This window comes from Haematobia irritans, chromosome 5, assembly GCF_050003625.1.
Source record: "Haematobia irritans isolate KBUSLIRL chromosome 5, ASM5000362v1, whole genome shotgun sequence".
NCBI classification, from domain to species: domain Eukaryota; kingdom Metazoa; phylum Arthropoda; class Insecta; order Diptera; family Muscidae; genus Haematobia; species Haematobia irritans.
Window position 1 is genome coordinate 170,415,849 of NC_134401.1, and position 21,667 is coordinate 170,437,515.

The 21,667-nt window shown below is 36.5% G+C and overlaps 1 protein-coding gene across 1 annotated transcript; it reads left to right on the forward strand.

The window, feature by feature from the left end:
* Positions 1 to 4,797: 4,797 nt before the first annotated feature.
* Positions 4,798 to 5,228, forward strand: LOC142239330 (acylphosphatase-2-like). The gene has a single exon (XM_075311115.1). The coding sequence runs from the start codon at positions 4,914 to 4,916 to the stop codon at positions 5,208 to 5,210; it is 297 nt and encodes a 98-aa protein (XP_075167230.1). The 5' UTR covers positions 4,798 to 4,913; the 3' UTR covers positions 5,211 to 5,228.
* The last annotated feature ends 16,439 nt before the right edge of the window (positions 5,229 to 21,667 follow it).

Consider the following 21,667-nt stretch of genomic DNA (forward strand, 5'->3'; position numbering starts at 1 on the left):
CCACGATTTCTTCCTTATGTTCAGCTTTCGAGCAGTGTTTGCACTCGACATTACAAGGTCGACGTGACAAGGCGTCCGCGTTGCCGTGTTTGCCACCTTTTCTATGTTCGATGCTGAAATCATAGCTTTGGAGTCTTTCTATCCAACGTGCCAGCTGAGCTTCCGGATTCTTGAATTGAAGCAACCATCGTAGAGCTGAATGGTCAGTTCTTAGCAAGAAATTCTGTCCATACAAGTATTTGTGGTAATGCTTCACGCTTTCTATGACAGCAAGCAGCTCTCTTCTTGTTACGCAATAGTTCTTCTCGGGCTTGGATAACGTTCGGCTAAAATATCCGATGACCTTTTCTTTACCTTCAATCTGTTGAGATAGTACACCACCAATTCCGTACGCACTAGCATCTGTATCCAAAACAAATTTTTCGCCAGGAATTGGATACGCCAGAACAGGAGTTGAACATAAAAGTTCTTTTAGATGATGAAATGACTGTTCCTGTTCTTCACTCCACTGGAACTTCGTACCTTTTTGCGTTAATTTATGGAGGCTTGCGGCGATGCTAGCGAAGTTTGGTACGAAACGCCTGTAGTATGTGCATAAACCAAGGAAGCTGCGCAACTCGTGGAGATTCCGTGGACGTGGCCAATCTTTTACTGCTTGAATTTTGTCTTCATCGGTGGATATGCCCTCTGCTGTAACATGATGACCCAGGTACTTAACTTCTCGCTGGAAAAGCGAGCACTTCTTGGCGTTAAGTCGTAAGCCAGCGGCTGACAATTGCTGGATAACGTCTTTCAAGTTCTTAAGGTGCTCGTCAAATGTTTTGCCCATCACTATGATATCGTCGAGGTATATCAAGCAGGACTTCCAGTGCAACCCCTTTAGCACCCTCTCCATCAATCGCTCGAACGTAGCCGGAGCATTGCAGAGCCCGAATGGCATTACATTGAATTGCCAAAGACCGCCATTAACGCCAAAAGCTGTCTTTTCTTTGTCTTTCTCGGCGATCTCTACTTGCCAATATCCACTCTGCAAATCAAGCGTGGAAAACCATGTCGTTCCGGCTAGTGTGTCCAACGTGTCATCAATGCGTGGAAGCGGATAACTGTCCTTTTTGGTAACATCATTCAATTTTCTGTAGTCCACGCAAAATCGGGTACTTCCATCTTTCTTTTTGACCAGCACAACTGGCGAGCACCAAGGACTTGATGATGGTTCAATCACACCACTTTCCGCCATTTCCTTAACGAGCTTTTGAACCTCATCTCGTTTTGCTAGAGGGACACTTCGTGGTGCCTGTTTTATGGGTCTTCTTCTGTGGTATTTATTTCATGCTTCACCACAGATGTTCTCCCTTGATTTTTCTTCTCAATGGCAAAGGCGGAGGCATTTTTCCATAACAATTTCTTGGCTTTATTTTTCTCGGACGGTGATAGATGACGTGTCCAAGTTTCGACATAACCTTCCAGATGTTTCATCACTTCATTATGCTTCTTTGGAGATTTGCTTTCCAAGTTGACTATTGCTTCGGCAGGAGTACATTTGCCAATGTCCGAAAATTTTCCAATTTGCTCTTGATGGTCAGATAAATTCAAAACTCGAACTGGTATAAGTCCCTCTTCATTTGTTGTTACCAGGGCATTTGCTATCAAGATGTTGTTGTTTTTATTTTCTGCTGGTTCAACAACCCACAATTTGCCGACTTCACAATCTCCATTCATAGAAACCCATATAATTGTTTCGGCATTTGGTGGTATTGACTCTGGCTGGCTCATTGTCAAATATCTGACAGGCGTATTCTCACTGTAGCCCACGTTTACCGGTATTTCGATATCGCACCAGGTCATTACACGACGCTTCAAATCCAAGTTGAGACCAAAAGCAATCATAAAATCCGCTCCAATTATAACTTCGTCCACTATATCGGCCACAATGAATTCATAATTAACGGATTTGTTTGCAATGGTTAACTTTACAGGAACCTTTCCATATACAGTTGCGGGTTCACCTGTAGCCGTGCGTAGTTTGACTCCAATTAGTGGAGTAACTTTTCCTCTTACTAAATCGGATCTAATAATAGATTTCGATGCACCAGTATCCAACGTCAAAGTTCGCTTGTATCCATTAATACCACCCGCAATAGTCAAATTGTTATTTTTCTGTTGAACTATTGCTATAGAGATTGTGGGGCCATCACATGTGGGAGCCAGCTCTTGCCCCGCTGAACTAGCTCGATTTAGTTTAAATGTGAATCACTGGACAGTGGGTTCACCCACATATGACTATTGTTTGGCGGTGAAGGCGATTTCGATCTTGATCGCTTACGACGTGCTTTACATTCACGAGTAACATGTCCAGGCTTATCACAGTTATAGCACTTTATTCTGGATTTAGTTGTCTCCTGCTTCATTTCTTGCATTGCCTGCTTAACTGCTTCTTTCACTGAGTCAATCACGGAATTTGATTCATCTTGCTCGGTCTCCACTCTGCGTACCTTGTGAATTTGAGGTCGTGCCAACAATCTCGCAGTTTCTTGTGCAAGTGCAAATGTTACTGTTTCTGCAAATGTAGCCTTTTGTGACGCATATGTCGCGCATTTTATATCAGCGTCTCTAATTCCATTCACAAAGGTCTCGATCTTGATGCGGTCCACAAGTGGATGACTTTCTCCTGGATATGTCAAAAGCACCAACCGCTCAACCTCTGTTGCAAAGTCTTGTAGAGTCTCATTTGACTTCTGGACTCTTCCTCTTAATTCCATTCTGAAGATGTCTTGCTTATGTTCTCCGCCGTACTTACGTTGAAGTGCCGCTATTACGTCATTATAATTATCTCTAGAGGCAGCGGGAATGCTTTGTATCACATCAGCGGCGTTGCCCTTTAATGCCAATAGAAGTTCAATTGCTTTGTCATTGTCGTTCCATAAATTTCTAGAAGCAACCATTTCAAATTGGAATTTGAAAACATCAAATGAAGATGAGCCATCAAAAACAGGAGTTTTGATTTTTGGGCCCTCGATTACGCGCACTGGACCACCTTTCATTTCTAGTTCTGACATTTTTTTCTCAAGGTGTAGAAATTTTTCATCGTGAACCACAAATTTCTTATCCAATTCCACAATTTGACTTTCAATGTGGTCTACGCGTTTCTCCATACCTTCCGAAAGTTGTTGTAACTTTTCATTAAGAATTCTAGAATTTTCGTCAAATTTCTCCACCAAAAGAAGAGAATTTTCTTCCATCATTTTTCTAGAATTTTCTTGCATTTTTAGAGCGTTTTCTTCCAGCAATTTTCTAGAATTTTCTTCCATTTTTAGAGAATTTGCTTCCAGTTTTCTAGAATTCTCTTCCATCATTTTGCTCAAAACATTGAGCATTGAGGTGTAATCCACAACACTCGAAGCCATAGATGGAGTTTCTACACTGCTTGTATTGACGAGTATTGATTCATCAATGTCTTCCTTATAATCAAACTCATGCGTCGCAATGTCCATATTACGCCGTTCAAACTCTTCCAGTAGACGCTTTTGAAGCTGGGCCTTATTGCCTGTTGTCGGCAGCTCCAGTTTGCTCAATTCCTTTTTTAAGTCTTCCACACGAAGCTCATTAAACTTCATTGTAGATTTTTTTTCCGTTATTTCACTTCCGACACCAATTGTTACGTTTTTATATTGAGGCGTGTTTAATAACCCGATAATTAAAACACAGTCCTTTTCAAATAACGACAATCTACAATTTATTAGTTTAACTGATGGCTTCACTTATTTGCTCTACGATGTGTACTGTATAAACTTTAGCTTACGACTGACTTGACTGCACCCTCCGCCAGGGGCTTATATACCGTGATTTGACGATTTCGAAAATTCTGGATAGTCTGGCCTACAACCATCTAGAACTATCTGGTTACAATTTATCTAACACCACATATTCAACTGGTTATCTTCATTGCCTACAGCCATCTGGAATATTCTTTCGGCGTTATTTTACAGGTGATATGGCACACATACTTTTAGGCTTATGCTAATAATCTAGTGCATTCTACTAGATTAGGTAGATGTCGTGCAGGCATAAAACAAAAGGCGTTACTTTTACAATGAACGATTGGAAACACAAAAGATGTTTAAGAAAGTACTAGAAAATAAAGAAATGACTCTAACAAGTTATGACGTAATTTTATCGTTACAATTTGAACTTTAAATTAACGTAAACTAATTTAAATAAACTTAAATCTAGAAATATCACATTCGTAACAATATATTTAACATGGCCGGACTCAATGGTGAGGGAACGCTTTTGAATTTGGATGTGATTATGAGTAAAGCTAATAATAACTGGTACAGTACATGGGAAGCGGAAGTAATCTGTGTATTTTTTTTTTTAAATTTCATTTTTAAATTAATTACATAACATAAACATGGACACACATACCAAGAGTAAAAAAATAAATAAATACATTTGAATTTTGAATTGGAAATTTTCATTTCTTAACTTGCACTCGTAACAAAATTTATAGTAAAAATTCTAGTCAACGTTTTACTATAAAATTTAATTTTGTTTAAGTTTATGGCTTTTACATATACTTATTTACAAGTAATAGCCCATTCACATCAGGCTCGAAATCCCTTTTTTAAAGGCAAATGACAGTTGAAATCTAGTTAAAGTGAATTTTGGATATGTAATGTGAATGAGGTATAATAGAGCAATTAAACAAGTGACACAAAACAAACCAAAAAATACATTTTCAAAAACATTTCCAAAGCACTATAGAAACTGTATGGAATTATATAAACAAACAATTTTTTCCCTGACAACGATATCTTTGCTCTAAACATCAACTTCAAAATAAATATGTCAGTTTTAATAGATAGGCCACATCAACAATAATCTAATTTAAATTTTAACTTCATTAAAGACAAATGGGCTCCAGACAATTGTATTTGTGTGATTTTGAAGTATTTGGAAAAGTTCAGGGAGTATTTTTTCGCAAACATACCCAAAGAAAAGCCAAAGAATTGGGTTTACATGGTTGGATTATGAACACACCAGAGGGCACAGTAAAAGGCCAAATGGAAGGAACCCAAAAGGAATTGAATGAAATGAAAAACTGGTTGTCTACAAAAGGAAGTCCCAAATCGAAGATAGAAAATGCCAACTTTGGAGATTTGAGACCAACGGATACCTATACAATGAAGTCTTTTGAAATAAATAAATGATTATTTGACACATTTTAATATAGTGGTGATGTAAATTTATTGGCGAAGAACTTGTCAAGGTTAAAAATGTAACAATAGGCTGATAAATCAGAATCAGAATAAAAACAAATTTTGGTCTTTACGTCTGTTGGTCTTTATGACTGTTGAAACCTACAACAGATCTATAATTGTAGGCCTATAATTAAAACAGCAGCCGCCGGCAAAATGGGTCGGTTTGATTCTCTGGCAGAGATGAATAAGAAGTAAATTTGGTTGTAAGATTGTCAATCGGATTCACGGTTTCCACTCGAGCCAAAAATGATCTACCAAACTTTGGAGAAAATTTTACCAAAAAATACCAAACAAAAAATTTTTGTTTTTAGCAAATTTTATTTCTATAGAAAATTTTCCAAAAATTTAATTTTTATAGAAAATTTTCCAAAAATTTTCTCAAAACTTTATTTCAATAGAAAATTTTCTAAAAATTCTATTTCTATAGAAAATTTCCAAAATGTTATTTTTATAAAATATTTTCTCAAAATTTTATTTCTATAGAAAATTTTCTAAATTTTTTATAGAAAATTTTTTAAAATTTGTATTTCTTAAGCACCTCTTAAGAAAATTTCTACCAAAATATTCTACCAATCTATCAAACAATAAAAAATATAAAATTTTTGGTAGAATTCCGAAAATTGTGACAACCTTGTTCGGATTCCTTTAAGTTAGTTTTTTTGTATCGCCTCCGCTGGTAGCACAAATTTAGTGTTAGCTGCCGCCAACAAAAAATGTGCCGGCTTCATTCTCTGTCTACGTACAAAACTAATTTTTTCTCCCAAACCTAGGCAAGGACAAATAAAAAACAAGTAAGTAAAGTAGAAAGTCGGGTGGGGCCGACTATATCATACCCTAAACCACCCTTACTGAATTATTTAGTAACCATAAGCATTTGTGGGGTAACATTGATATAGGTCTGGAAGATAAACCGCAGTTGCATAGTTGAGAAAATTAAGGGGTACATGTCCCTACAATACTCTAAATATTAGAAAAAACCTACATATAGGGAATTTCCCCTACTTCTAGCAACACTGGCTGTAGTTGATATTGCACCTACGGAGTTAGTATGCCACTAATATTGAGCCCACTATTAAAAAAGAGAAAATCGCTCAATTATTGTGGGTAATAAATCCAAATTTGTAAAAATCGAGCAATATTCTTATGTAATAGCTACAAGTACGTATAAATACGATAGGCTAAAGGATGATACGGTCAAAATTTGGTCAATATAAACTTGACGTATATCTTTCAATTTTGCATTAAAAAAACCTGAACACACCTCATTTTGAAGGTGTGTGTGTGTGTAGAATGTTGCTCCTATTTTGATTTTGGAATTCACTCTTCAGTTGTCAAAATGCCGTCCAAGCAAGAAGAGCAGCGTATCAAAATTTTGCTCGCGCATCGCGAAAATCCGAGCTACTCGCACGCAAATCTGGCAAAATCGCTAAAAGTTGCCAAATCAACCGTTACCAATGTAATTAAAGTGTTTGGGGAACGTTTGTCGACAGCCAGGAAGTCTGGATCGGGGGGAAATCGAAAACCGGAAGCCGCTGAGACGACAAAGAGAGCTGCCGGTAGTTTCAAGCGAAACCATAACCTCTCTCTCCGAGATGCCGCAAATAAGCTGGGTGTATCGTCTATAACCGTGCATCGAGCCAAAAAACGAGTCGGACTATCGACTTACAAGAAGGTAGTGACTCCAAATCGCGATGATAAACAAAATACGACGGCCACAGCGCGATCCCGGAGGCTGTACACGACGATGCTGACGAAGTTTGACTGCGTGGTAATGGACTACGAAACCTACGTCAAAGCCGACTACAAGCAGCTTCCGGGACAGGAGTTGTATACGGCAAAAGGAAGGGAAAAGGTAGCAGATATTTTCAAGCACATAAAACTGTCAAAGTTCGCAAAGAAATATCTGGTTTGGCAAGCCATCTGTACCTGTGGCTTGAAAAGCAGCATTTTCATAGCTTCCGGGACTGACAACCAAGAAATTTACGTGAAAGAGTGTTTGAATAAACGTCTGCTGCCTTTCCTGAAGAAACACGGTTGTTCCGTACTGTTTTGGCCGGATTTGGCATCTTGCCATTACGGTAAAAAGGCCATGGAGTGGTACGCCGCCAACAACGTGCAGGTGGTTCCCAAGGACGAGAACCCTCCCAATACGCCAGAGCTCCGCCCAATTGAGAAATACTGGTCTATTGTCAAGCGGAACCTAAAGAAGACCAAAAAAACTGCTAAGAACGAGCAGCAGTTCAAGACAAACTGGCTTTCTGCGGCGAAGAAGTTGAACAAGGTGGCTGTACAAAATCTGATGGCAGGTGTCAAGCGTGAGGCCCGGCAATTCGGATTTGGAAAAGCGAAAGCCCAACTGAATATTTTTCCTGAATTTTATACTAATTGAACTTGGAAAATAAATTTAATTTGATTTTTTAAATAAACGATTTCACCGATTTACACGCATTTCCCTTGACCAAATTTTGACCGTATCACCCTTTAGTTAATTAAAATTTGAAATTTGAGTAACATTGGTTAATAAATAAGAGTATTATGGCCAAATTTGGGAAAATCGAGCGATGCATATATATGGAAGCTACCACAAAGGTTACCTTGTGCAAAATTTGAGTAAGATCAGTTAAGAAATGAGGCCTCTATGGTCAAACATAAGGTTATTAGGGGCTAATTTTTAAAAGACGGGCGATACATATATGGGAGCTATATCTACATCTGAACCGATTTCGATGAAATTTTGCACATACCGTTAGTACTATAGAGGACTAGATCTAGCCAACTTTGAGTAAGATCGGATAATAAATAAGGGTTATATGGGCAAATTTGGGAAAATCGGGCTATACATATACATGGGAGCTATATCTCAATCTAACCCGATTTCCATGAAATTTTGCACATACAGTTAGTGCTATAGAGGATTACATTTGGCCAACTTTGAGTACTATCGGTTCATAAATAAGGGTTTTATAGCCAAATTTAGAAAAATCGGGCGGTACATAGTACTATAGAGGACTGGATCTAGCCAACTTTGAGTAAGATCGGATAATAAATAAGGGTTCTATGGGCAACTTTGGGAAAATCGGGCTATACATATATATGGGAGCTATATCTCAATCTAACCCGATTTCGATGAATTCTTGCACGTACAGTTAGTGCTATAGTGGATTACATTTGGCCAACTTTGAGTACTATCGGTTCATAAATAAGGGTTTTATAGCCAAATTTAGAAAAATCGGGCGGTACATATATATGGGAGCTATAGCTAAATCTGAACTGATTTCGATGATTTTTTGCACATATAGTTAGTGCTATAGAGGATTACATTTAGCCAACTTTGAGTAAGATCGGTTGATAAATAAGGGTTTTATGGCCAAATTTAGAAAAGTCGGGCGATATATACATATGGGAGCTATATCTAAATCTGAACCGATTTCGATGAAATTTTGCAGACTTAAAGGGTGATGCAGAACATTATTTTGTGCCAAATTTGACGACGATCGGTTAGTAAAAAAGAGTCGATCGGTATATATTTTATGGGGTCTAAAATCAATATTTCTGGTAGGCAAATTTTTTGGCAGATCAAACTTATTATACCCTGACCACTATGTCGGTTAGGGTATAATAACGATGTTTTAATTAAAGAAAATTCCATAATATTTCCTCTTATGTCAAACCCCATTTTCAATTAAATTCTCTTGCACTGAAAAAAAAACATGTCCGGTTCCAAAGATTTTGTCTGTACTTTAAAAATTTCGGTATTGATTCCGAGCCAAAGAAGCGGAGAATACAAGTAAGGATACTTTTAAGACAAAATTCTATTTTAAATTTGGGTTTTGTGTACTTGCTTGCACATTTTAACTTTTCGTTTTTACAGTCTTTTTTCTTCATATGCTATCAAAGTCCTTTAAAAACGAGTTAACGACAAATTTATTTTCCAAATTAAGACTCGACTTCCAGTAGAAATTATGCTATATTCCAAGTAAAAAAACGTCTTTAAAATAAAGTGTTGAAAAACATGTCCTATATTTGAACGATTTTTTGCTTTGTAGTCAAGATGCAAAAAGACAACAAATTAAAGGACAATTTCATTAAATTTAAAGCATTTTTCTGAATTAATAAAGTCAAGTTGACCTTAGCCCAAACATTTTTTCTTTCATGTTATGATACCCATTTGTAAGTGAAATCACTTTCTGGGTAGTTAAAGTAAAGAACATCATTGGGAGTGCATCTTCTGGAAGTGCTGTTAAAGTTGTGCCTTTGGAAGAACTTCCAAATTTTTTGGTTGGGTGCACTAAGACCTGCTGCAAAAATTAAGCGTTTGTATATGATTTCAAAACTCTTTCTATTTCTTCGGAATCAGTTTTGTATTATATTAATAAAAAGATTTTTGTTCTTTTTAATAACAATTGAATGCAAAAATGCACTCGAATAGATCCCCTTCCATAAACATTTTTACTCGGAAGTAAGAAAAGGTGCTTATGGCCGCATTAGCAGGCTTGAACCGACGGTGAGAGGGTGTTAAGCGGAAATGCGTTAATTGCCATTAAGTAACTAATTTACTGAATTATGTTCAAAAATGGCCTAATGCCCTGTGCCTAATTGGCATTTTAATACTTGATACTGAATTCAATTCATCATCGTCAACAAAGAACATCCAACATTACCATGCCTCACATCTACATCACAATCATCACTTTTGACGCTAAGAGAAAACGTAAACATGACAAGATGAGAGAATTTGATGTGGTTCTAGTCAAATGGACGCAAGGCTCAATGTTCAGCTTGATTATATCCTTGAATGTAGAAAACCACAATCTTAAGATGTTTTTGCTGCTTTAGCCACAATGCAATTTCTTTGGGGTGTTAACGCAAGTCGGGTGTGTGTGTGTTTAATTGGAAATGAAAACTAAAATCACCTGCATTAACAAAAAAAAATTCACCAAAATCATTATTACCCGTATTGTCCTGCAGCCTAAAGAAGAAAAATCGCCCGCGCCAAATTGTTCCTTGGTAAATGTGAAAGTGCATGGAAGGTTTGTTGTTCTCCAGGACAAGTGTCAATCAATTTTGTTTTTGTATAACAAAATTTCTCTTGTGTTGAGAGTTGTAGCAACACGATATGGGATGGCCAAAACACCGGTCCTTTTACAAACCGCCCATAGTTGTTTCTAACTCGTGGCAATTATTTTTGATGTACACTCCTTATACCGCAATTGCCAGAAGGTGAAAGAATGCGCCAAGAAATTTCTTTTTGGCAATCTTCGAGTCAGTGTGTAAAGTCCTTCTGAGTGACAGTGTCCTTTGGTAAACACCGATTTGCTCAATGAGTGTTTGGGTTTAATGCACCTTGTGTCTCGTGTCTGTTTTGTGTGTAAGGACTACCTGTAAGCATTGAATCCTTCATTCCCTGAGTCACTCACTCACTCGATTTGTCCCGTTGTCATAATGGAATTATAATTATAGGTGTTGCTCTTATTGCTGTGGAGGGCCCATCATCAGTGATGACAACAACCTCGAGAGCATTTTGGAGGGGGAAACACACATCAATGTCGACATTTCATCGGTAAGATCATCAAGAGTGGCTAATTTTATGCAACTGTGCACAAATTGCCGTCGGTCTGACAGACATTAAATTGTCAAACGGTTAGTAAACCCCCTTGTATCTCTTGAACTCATAAATTGGCACGCGCTTCTGCGGGTCTTTTATGGATGTTTCTCCTGTCCCACATATCCTTGGCCCCATTTAATTTGTTCTCTTGGCATGACCTGAAGCATTCATGTTCTACATGGTTTATTTCTTGTCGCATTAATGCTATCAGGACATAAAGAAATTAGCAATGAATTTAGAGAATATTAAAGTCACAAAATGACTTGTTTAAATGTAACAATGAAGTGGTGGAGAAAAACTATGAGATAAGCAACTATTTGACAAATGTTGCAAACACTATTAAGGGCATGAAACAAAAGACTTAAGCAACAAACTTGATAATGGGAGGCAAAAACATGCGATCATTAATAGATGATCTACAAATTGAAGGTTGTAGCATATTCAGTCTAGTGTGATACCACAGATGTAGATCTTCTCCCTTTGCACTATTTAGCTCAATGACAAAGGACTTCAAGACACTTCCCAAGTAGAAGCAATGAAACGTTCAGAATTGTGACAAGTAATACTGAAAAAAAATGTGAAAAAGTGGGAATGATGGTAGACCTTTCGCCACGGTTGATCCATTGCTCGTAGACTGACACGATGTAGAAGCTCCTTTGGATTACTCGTAACACACACAAATCTAAAACTGTCTTACGCTTGCTCCTGCTTTCCGGATTGGAGCAGCATTCTTATATCCAAAATTATGTGCAGGATATTGAATGACTACAATGTGATCTGTTGAGATGACTTCCTCTGAGCTATCTAGCACATCTTCAGTATGATACCATCAATTTTTTTTTACTTTATATTCAAAGGTAGCCATTTTTGGGACCCTAGGACGTGGATCGCTATTTTTTAATGTTTCTAGAATCCACGGACACAGTACGAGAATTGTCTTTTATATTTCGGGATTGGGAAACGCTAGTGTTGCAATCTACCAACTGATGGCTCTATCTTAAAGCTTGAAATTTTTTGAGGTTATACGTTCTCAGAACGCTTTGACATATGAAATCTATTTGTGTTGTTTACAACAACTTAAAGATCCATCTCGCTCAAAAAATGGAATTAAATTTTCACAATGAACTGAATAGTCTAAGTGAGCCTGAAAATAAATCAGGCTGCCACTTTAGCCTAACCTAACCACTTTAAATCGTGAACATTTTCGTGCGATTATTTCTTACAACTTTCGACGGGGATTCAGTCAACCATAGTGCATCGATGAACTTAATGAAATTTTTGGCAATGAAGCTCCGTCAAGGACCAGTGATTATCGATGTTATGGTGAATTCGACCTAGGTCGTAGTTCACTTCAAGATGAATTTCGCAAAGGTCATCCAAAATAAGTATGTAGTTGTTCCGGAAACTATTGATGGTGTGTGCCAACTAATATTGCAAAATCGGTATGTAACCTATCATGAGATTGAGACAGCCCTAGACACTAGTGGGACAGTCATACATTCAATATTGCATGAACATTTAACCGTAAAAAATTGGTTCGCCTTGGATCTCACACAATTTGTCAATCGCTCCATAGCTCCAAAAATACGATTGCGGTGCTTCAAAATACGTCTTTGACATCTTAGCAGATGAGGAATCGTGGATTTTCGCGTATGATCCCGAAAGTAAACAGCAGTCGACTATATGGCTGATTCAAGATGAGCCAAATCCAACAAAAGTTGCTTGCACACGAAGCAATTCCAAGCAAATTTTTTTCGGAAACACTGAACATGTTGTAATCGTGCCACTAGAACAACGCAAAACTGTCAATTCTGAGTGGTGCACAACAATTTGTTTGCCAGTTGTATTCCATTGTGAAACCACAGAGGTGAATGGTGGAAGCAGGGATTGAACCCATGGCATGCCATCCATGGTTTGGTTAGGTTAGTGGTGAACTACTCTCTTATCACTGAGTGCTGCCCGATTCCATGTTAGGCTGAATGACAAGGGACATCCTTTTTATAGCCGAGTCCGAACGGCGATCCACATTGCAGTGAAACCACTTGGAGAAGCTTTGAAACACTCACAAATGTCTCCAGCATTACTGATGTGGGATAATCCACCGCTGAAAAACTTTTTGGTGTTCGGTCAAAGCAGGAATCGAACCCACGCCCTTGTGTATGGCATGCTAACCATTGCACCATGGGGGCTCCCATTGATCCATTTATTTAAGGTGGCTCCTACAGCAGAAATGAACAAAAGCAACCGCCGAAGACGTATCACTCTTCAGTACAACAATGCGAGCTCTCACACCACGGCTCAAAGAACTGCAGTTTTGAGCACTCAACACACCGATTTGATAGGTTATCGGCCGTATGGTCCAGTCGTACGTAAAAAATGAGAGGTCAACTTTTTTCGTCACCTGAAGAAGCGGTTGATGCGTTCAGAATGTATGTTTTGGAAATACCTCAATCAGAGTGGCAAAAGGGCTTCGGCAATTGGTTCAAATGCATGCGAAAGTGTATAGACCTTAATGGAGCACATTTTTACAAAAAAAAAAACATTCTTGGGGATGGCCTAGCGCCTCCCCAGAACACAGCTAGTAACGCCTAATTTAATTTTCAATAACATGCTCAATATCTAAGTTTACCATATAAACAGTCACAATCTATTCCTATTCGTATGCCTTTGCCAACTTTCTCTCGCTGACTTCCTCTCGGGAACCATATGACATTCTGCTTAATCGAATCCCACCATCAATTGCTAGTTTAGTGGTGTAACGAGATATGCAATTTCCCAGACATATCGTTATGCATCTATGGTAGACCAGCCCATACCATTACCATTCGCATTCGCAGTCATACCATGGCATCCATTCATTTCGCACTTAACACCCAACTCACACACTCGGAAAGGCAATAAAGCAACAACAAAAAAAAAATGAGGGAAATATCTACTCCATCACTTGGTGAAGTGAAATGTTTTAATTTTATGTAAATTTTTAATAACCAATACCATTTACAGGCTGTGGTGTTGCCGTTCATGCTGCGCATGGTCCATGGTGTCTGGTGGTTCAGAAAATTCCATCGATCGATGAAAAACTCAGCAACGGCATTGCTGCACATACTGGACGAGTATGCGATACTCGAGCAATGGACAAAACTTATTTCACACAATACAACCATATAGAATTTACAACTTAACTTGTGCGCTATGTGTTGCCGCTTACAAATATGCTCTTTGCTCGTTCGTCCTCGATCTACAAACTCTTCCCCATCCCCCCAGTTGATGAACACTCAATAGTCATTGCGAAAATCGTCGTTGAGTCTTTTAGTCAGTCAAACAGTTTGAACCTTGCAGGTTGCCAATATGCATCAGGAATCTCTTGGTTAGTGTCTCATGCACAGTTGGTGGTCCTCACCACTTGGTGGCTGGTGGCAGTGAATCATTTTTGTAAAATAAGTATGAAAGAATCACTTAATGTCCATTGTTGCAAGTACAGATGCTGCGGTCGATGGTGTTAAAAGCAAAAACAAACGGTCTTTGTGACTCCTATTAAACGACACCAAAATATCATGACACACATAGAATTATAAAGCCCAGTGCTAAGTTTAACCTCAGGTCATGGAGTTGTGATGTATATCTCATAAGGAACTTCCCTTTCCGGATTCTAAGGTGACCACAGCAGAAGTGTTCGTAAGAGTTCGCCATTAGCTTTTGCAGCGTTGCAACATTAACCTCCTTAGAATTTGAGAGAATATTATTGACAAAGTTTCGTAAGCTGCATTAACGTAAATGACAAATGCATTGGGCATCCTTGTGAGGACTATGAAGTGTTATGCAAAGATCGAACCGTCCAAAAAAAATTACTTGGATTCAAAGATTCGAAATGAAGACATTGAACAAAATCACGAAGAACGAAATAAAGATTTCATCAAGGTAGGCGATATATCTGAAATTTTTTACGTGTACCTATCATCGATACCACCTCGTCCTGGCAGCCTTAACACTTTATCTTATACGGTACAATCCGGGCTTCTGATCTGTACCGTTAATTAAAGGCGAAAAATTTTACCGAATCCTCAGACACAATGTTGAATTCGGTGACAGAAGAAGCTCGAGGACTACTGAAAGTCTACAATGTAACAATTTCGAAAACAATTTGAGGGTTGTCCTTTATATTTCGGGATGCTGCAATCTGCCAACTGACATCACTATCATAAATCTTGATATTTTAGAGGTTATACACAGGGCTGTGGAGTCGAGCCAATTTTGCTCGACTCCGACTCCGGAGTCGACTCCGGGTTATATAACTAAATCTCATTTTAATACCACTAATTTGTAGTTCTATTGTGGGGGTACCGTAAGTGGATCGATATAAAGTATCGTATTTATTTATATGTGCAAAAAAAGGTCTTAATTTCACATTAGATGCCAATTGAACTCTATATTTCAAATTTAGGGCAATGTTTAATAAATAAAATAATGATATAAATACCCATCATAATATGAGAAGATACAAACAGTATATGTATTTGTGGACCAAAATTATTGATACTATATCAAATCCTTTAAATTTGTTGCGAGTCATATACAGGTTTATATTCCCATATGCATGAATTTGAATCTGAATCGATTTAGACAAAATTGTATATACTTCTACAAAATCTATGTACTTAAAATTTGAATCTAACGTTATGGGACGTAACACAAGTTTAACCAAAAATAAAAATGCTAGGAAAGTCTAAAGTCGGGAGGTCTGATTATAATATACTCTGCACAACTTTGTATTTAGATCTACATTTTGATAAAATCTCAAATTCTACAAAGTCTCGGACAATATTTGGGAAATATTTATAATTGTTTAGACAATTTCGCAAAAATGCATTTATGATTCATTCATTGAAAAATTTGACTCATTTCTACAAGTTTTCGACTTAGCAGTGAGTATCAGTGAGCATACAATTTTGGAAAAATTTTTGTCTAGTAAATAATATTTTGTAATTTTTTTATATAGAATATAAAATTTATATATAGAAATAAAATTTTGCACAATTTTCTACAGAAACAAAATTTTAAATAAATTTTCTATAGAAATAAAATTTTGGCTAAATTTTCTATAGAAATCAAATTTTGACCAAATATATAGAAATAAAATTTGGCAAATTTTTTTTATAGAATTTAAAAAAAATTGTGTAGCAAACAACATTTTGCAAAATTTTCTATAGAAAAAAAATTTGCAAAATATTCTATAGAAATAACATTTTGACTAAATTTTATATAGAAAAAAATATTTCTATAGTAATAAAATTTTGAATACATTTTTTATAGCAGTGAGCATCAGTAAGAAAAAAAATTGAGAAAATTTGCTATAGAAATAAAATTTGACAATTTTTTTTATAGAAATAAAATTTTGAAAAAATTATCAATAAAAATACAGTTTTAGAAAAATTTTTGTATAGTAAAATATTCTACAGAAACAAAATTTTGACTAAATTTTCTATAGAAATAAAATTTTGACAAAATTTTTTATAGAAATAAAATTTTGACCAAATTTTCTAATAAAAAAATCTATTACTATAAAATTTTTGCAAATTTTTTATGGAAATAAAATTTTGACCAAATTTTCTAATAAAAAATCTACTACTATAAAATTTTGGCAAAATTTTCTATAGAAATGAAATTTTGACTTAAATTTTTATAGAAATAAAATTATCAATAGAAATAAAATTTTGTTTCTTTAGAAACAAAATTTTGCCTCAATTTTCTATAGAAATAAAATTTTGACTAAATTTTCTATAGAAAAAAATATTTCTATAGTAATAAAATTTTGAATAAATTTTTTATAGAAATAAAATTTTGACAAAATTTTCTATAGAAATAACATTTTGACAAAATTTTCTATAAAAAACAACTTTGAAAAAATTTTCTGTCAATATTCCACATATGTATATGGCCTTAAAATAAAATTAAAAAAGAAATAATTTCGATTGTTCGAAATATTTCAAATAAATTGATATGGGCATTAAAATGGATCGGCATTAAAATGGCGTAAAAACTTGCTTAGTTACAAAAATGTGAAGTGTTTTATAAAATTTGGTTTAGCCGGAGTCGGAGTCGAGCAAAATTTTTAAGACTCCGACTCCGACTCCGACTCCAGCAAAATCTTCAGACTCCGACTCCAAGACTCCGACTCCGGCTCCACAGCCCTGGTTATACATATTCACAACGTTTTGACATACGAGCGCTATTTGTGTTGTTTACAGCAACTTCATCTCTCCCAATATATGGTATTAAATCGGGAACATTTGCGTGAGATTATTTTTTTACATCTTTCGGCATGGATTAACTCAACAGAGCATCAATGAACTTAATTCAATACTTGGTAATGAAACTCCATTAAGGCCCAGTATTTATCAATGGTATGGTGAATTCAACCGAGGTCGTAGTTCACTCTAAGACGAATTTCGTCAAGTCCATCCAAAATTAGTTGTTGTTCCGGAAACCATGGGTGCTGTGCGCCAACTGATATTGTAATCACGGTTGCCAATCGTGCCATAAATAATCTACCAAAATTTGAAGAACATTTTGTAGTATTTTTTTGTAACCATATCCTATAGGTTATAGGCTTGGTTATTTTCACAATAAATACTAAATAACAAATAAAAATTTTGCCAAAAATCTGCCAAATTTAAAAAAATCTTATCTAGAAAATTTAGTCAAAATTGTATTTTTATAGGAAAATTGGTCAAAATTTTGTTTCCATAGAAAATGTTCTCAACATTTTATTTTTATAGAAAATTTTATCAAAATTTGATTTCTATCTAATTATACAAATATTTTTCGAGCTTTATGGACACATATAGATTAAGGAACATGGTTAATAGAGCCATTGAAAAGAAAACGCCAGATACAAATCTATACACGCCTGGACTGTACATGTTTCGGTTCGGGCGAATGAACCTTTCCACAGCCTTTAGTATAGATCTGGCTGTTCACCACTTAGGTGTATTCTAACAAATTAGCTTTCTAAAAATAAATTTCGTGTTGTTGCATTACTATGTAACAAAACGAAATAAAAATAAGATTAAGGGACTTGTAAGTTATATGAAAAGATGATGTACAGTGGGAGAAAAGATGATTCAATTTGTAAGAGGAAATTTCCCAAATGTTTTCTCCATAAGGAGTTAGCATAAAGGGCCCAAAATTGAGTTGTCTCTCCCAGCCAGATCTATACTAAAGGCTGTGGAAAGGTTCATTCGCCCGAACCGAAACATGTACAGTCCAGGCGTGTATAGATTTGTATCTGGCATTTTCTTTTCAATGGCTCTATTAACCATGTTCCTTAATCTATATCTTTCCATAAAGCTCGAAAAATAATTGTATAATTAGATATAATGCATTTGAACGTCAATTGCCTGTTTCGGTATCAGGCTAACATGAAATATAAAAATTTGATTTCTATAGAAAATTTTTTCAAAATTTTATTTTTTCAAAATTTCATAAAAAATTTATTACTATAGAAAATTTTGTCAAAATTTTATTTCTATAGAAAATTTTGTCAAAATTTTATTTCTATAGAAAATTTTGTCAACATTTGATTTCTATAGAAAATTTTGTCAAAATTTTATTTCTATAGAAAATTGTTTCAACACTTTGTTATATAGAAAATTTTGTCAATTTTTTTTCTACAGAAAATTTTGTGAAGATTTTATTTCTATAGAAAACTTTGTCAAATTTTTGTTTCTATAAAAAACTTTGTCAAAATTTTATTCCTATAGAAAATTTTGTCAAAATTTTAAAAGGTTGGCTGATAACAACAGGTTGGCGGTCTAACAAAGAAAAACACAATTTTTTGTCAAAATTCGTTTTTCTTATTCAACATAGTTCCCTTCAAGAGCGATACAACGATTATAACGACATTCCAATTTTTTGATACAATTTTGGTAGTACTCCTTCGGTTTTGCCTCAAGATAAGCCTCAGTTTCGGCGATCACCTCTTCATTTCTGCCAAATTTTTTTCCTGCGAGCATCCTTTTGAGGTCTAAGAACAAGAAAAAGTCGCTGGGTGGGGAAGCAATTCGAAGCCCAATTCATGAATTTTTGCCATCGTTCTCAATGACTTGTGGCACAGTGCGTTGTCTTGGTGGAACAACACTTTTTTCTTCTTCATATGGGGCCGTTTTGCCGCGATTTCGACCTTCAAACGCTCCAATAACGCCATATAATAGTCACTGTTGATGGTTTTTCACTTCTCAAGATAATCGATAAAAATTATTCCATTCGCATCCCAAAAAACAGAGGCCATTACTTTGCCAGCGAACTTTTGAGTCTTTCCACGCTTCGGAGACGGTTCACCGGTCGCTGTCCACTCAGCCGACTGTCGATTGGACTCAGGAGTGTAGTGATGGAGCCATGTTTCATCCATTGTCACATATCGACGGAAAAACTCGGGTGTATTACGAGTTAACAGCTGCAAACACCGCTCAGAATCATCAACACGTTGTTGTTTTTGGTCAAATGTGAGCTCGCGCGGCACCCATTTTGCACAAAGCTTCCGCATATCAAAATATTGATGAATGATATGACCAAGACGTTCCTTTGATATCTTTAAGGCCTCTGCTATCTCGATCAACTTCATTTTACGGTCATTCAAAATCATTTTGTGGATTTTTTTGATGTTTTCGTCGGTAACCACCTCTTTCGGGCGTCCACTGCGTTCACCGTCCTCCGTGCTCATTTCACCACGCAGAGTCCGGAAACTCATTATCAAGCCAAGTTTTTGCTTCCACCGTATTTTTTCCCTTCAGAAAACAGTAATTTATCAAAACACGAAATTCCTTTTTTTCCATTTTTTTCACAATAACAAAAGTTGCTTCACAAAAGACCCCCTATCTCACAAACTAATTGACTTACAGACGTCGAATTTTGACTCGAATCATTTGAAGGTTGGTGCTATATAAAAATAATATGCATTTAATACTAGCGACGCCATATATGTGTCAGACCGGGGACTTATCAGCCAACCTGTTATTTCTATAGCAACTTTGTGAAATACCTTTTAGTTGGAGAGGAATATTTGGCAAAATCTACCAAAACATCAAAAAATTCTACCAATCCAAAACTTAAAAAATCTACCATTTTTGGTAGATTTCCACCAACTGTGGCAACCGTGATTGAAATATCGTCATGGGGGCAGCCACCGTGGTGCAATGGTTAGCATGCCCGCCTTGGATACACAAGTTCGTGGGTTCGATTCCTGCTTCGACCGAATATCAAAAAGTTTTTCAGCGGTGGATTATCAGTAATGCTGGTGACATTTCAAAGCTTTTCTAAGTAGTTTCACTGCAATGTGGAATGCCGTTCGGACTCGGCTATAAAAAGGAAGTCCCTTGTCATTGAGCTTAACATGGAATCGGGCAGCACTCAGTGATAAGAGAGAAGTTCACCAATGTGGTATCACAATGGACTGAAGAGTCTAAGTGAGATTGGGACAACCTTAGGCATTTGTGGGATCAGCATACTTTCCATATTTCCTCATTTGACCGTCGAAAAAATTTTTTCACATTGGATCTAACACAATTTGTCAATCGCTCAGTAAAAGGCTCGTGTCGATTGGTCGAAAGTTATGCTTCAGAAATACGATCGCGGTGCTTCAAACAGGTCTATGATGTCGTGACAGGTGATTAATTGTGGATTTACGCATATGAGCGCAAAAGTAAACAGCAGGGCGTTCAAGATGAGCCAAATCCAAAAAAAACTTGCTCGCTCACGAGCACTTCCAAAATATATTTACCAAGACAAAGCGAACACTCAAAGTGCTGAATTTCTGTGCACTCATCGATTTGATGGCTCATTCACCGTATAGTTCTGACTTGGTGTCGAATGATTTCTTTTTCTTACCCTATGTAAGAAATAAAAAGAGAGATCAACGTTTTTCGACACCTGCAGAAGCGGTTGATGCGGTCAGAAGGCATGTTTTGGAGATACCTCAATCAGAGCAGCAAAAGTGCTTCAATCCCAAAATAAAAAAGGCAAACCCTTGTATACTCATTAGCCAAGAGTTCTCCACTCATGTTTTAAATACTTGTTTTAATCTCTATCTCTCTCTCTGAACCATAGCTCTTAATGATACTCGATTTTGTTGTCTGATCTAGAATCCAAAGCCCCAAGACAAATCCCAATTCAATGACCAATGGCTGTATATGTCTTTGTAGACGTTTATATTTGGTTTTAGATTGATGGCTGGTTACCTTGCTTACGTAGTCTTTAATTAACTCGCGCGCCAATGAAGTGTCAACAAGTCTTAATACAAGAGACTAACAAACTTCTAGCCAACAAAAAAAACAAGAGAAACAGTGACGACATATATTAACACCATCACCACCGCTACCAGCAGCAGCAGCACCACCATCACTGCTCATTGTAGCCAATTTTGTGAGTGCATCAATAGTTTGCCAACAACCAAGTACTAGCCATCATTTACCATTACCAATTGATCGTTGGTTCATTACAATTGCAAGGAATCGAATCAAGTCACAGATGATGAGAGAGGTGGCAGTGGCTGCCACTGGAGCTTGCTGGCAATGAGAATGATGGCTATGATGATGTTGGCACAAAAAACACCACACTATCGACAATGACGAAATGAAAAATGGTGTGATTTTTAAAAACTAAAATAGCCCCCCTTGGTTTCCTGCGTTTTCCTTACATCTAGAGAGTCTAGTCTTTGAGATTTGTGTGCGTGTGTGTGTGTTGGTATGGCATAAATTGCTCTTACTTGCCATTATTACTTGAAGTCGCCTTTTGTTGTTCTTCCCAA

Bases quoted from the DNA above. Each gene is read 5' to 3' on its own strand.
- LOC142239330 (XM_075311115.1), top strand. From the start codon at position 4,914: ATGGGCTCCAGACAATTGTATTTGTGTGATTTTGAAGTATTTGGAAAA.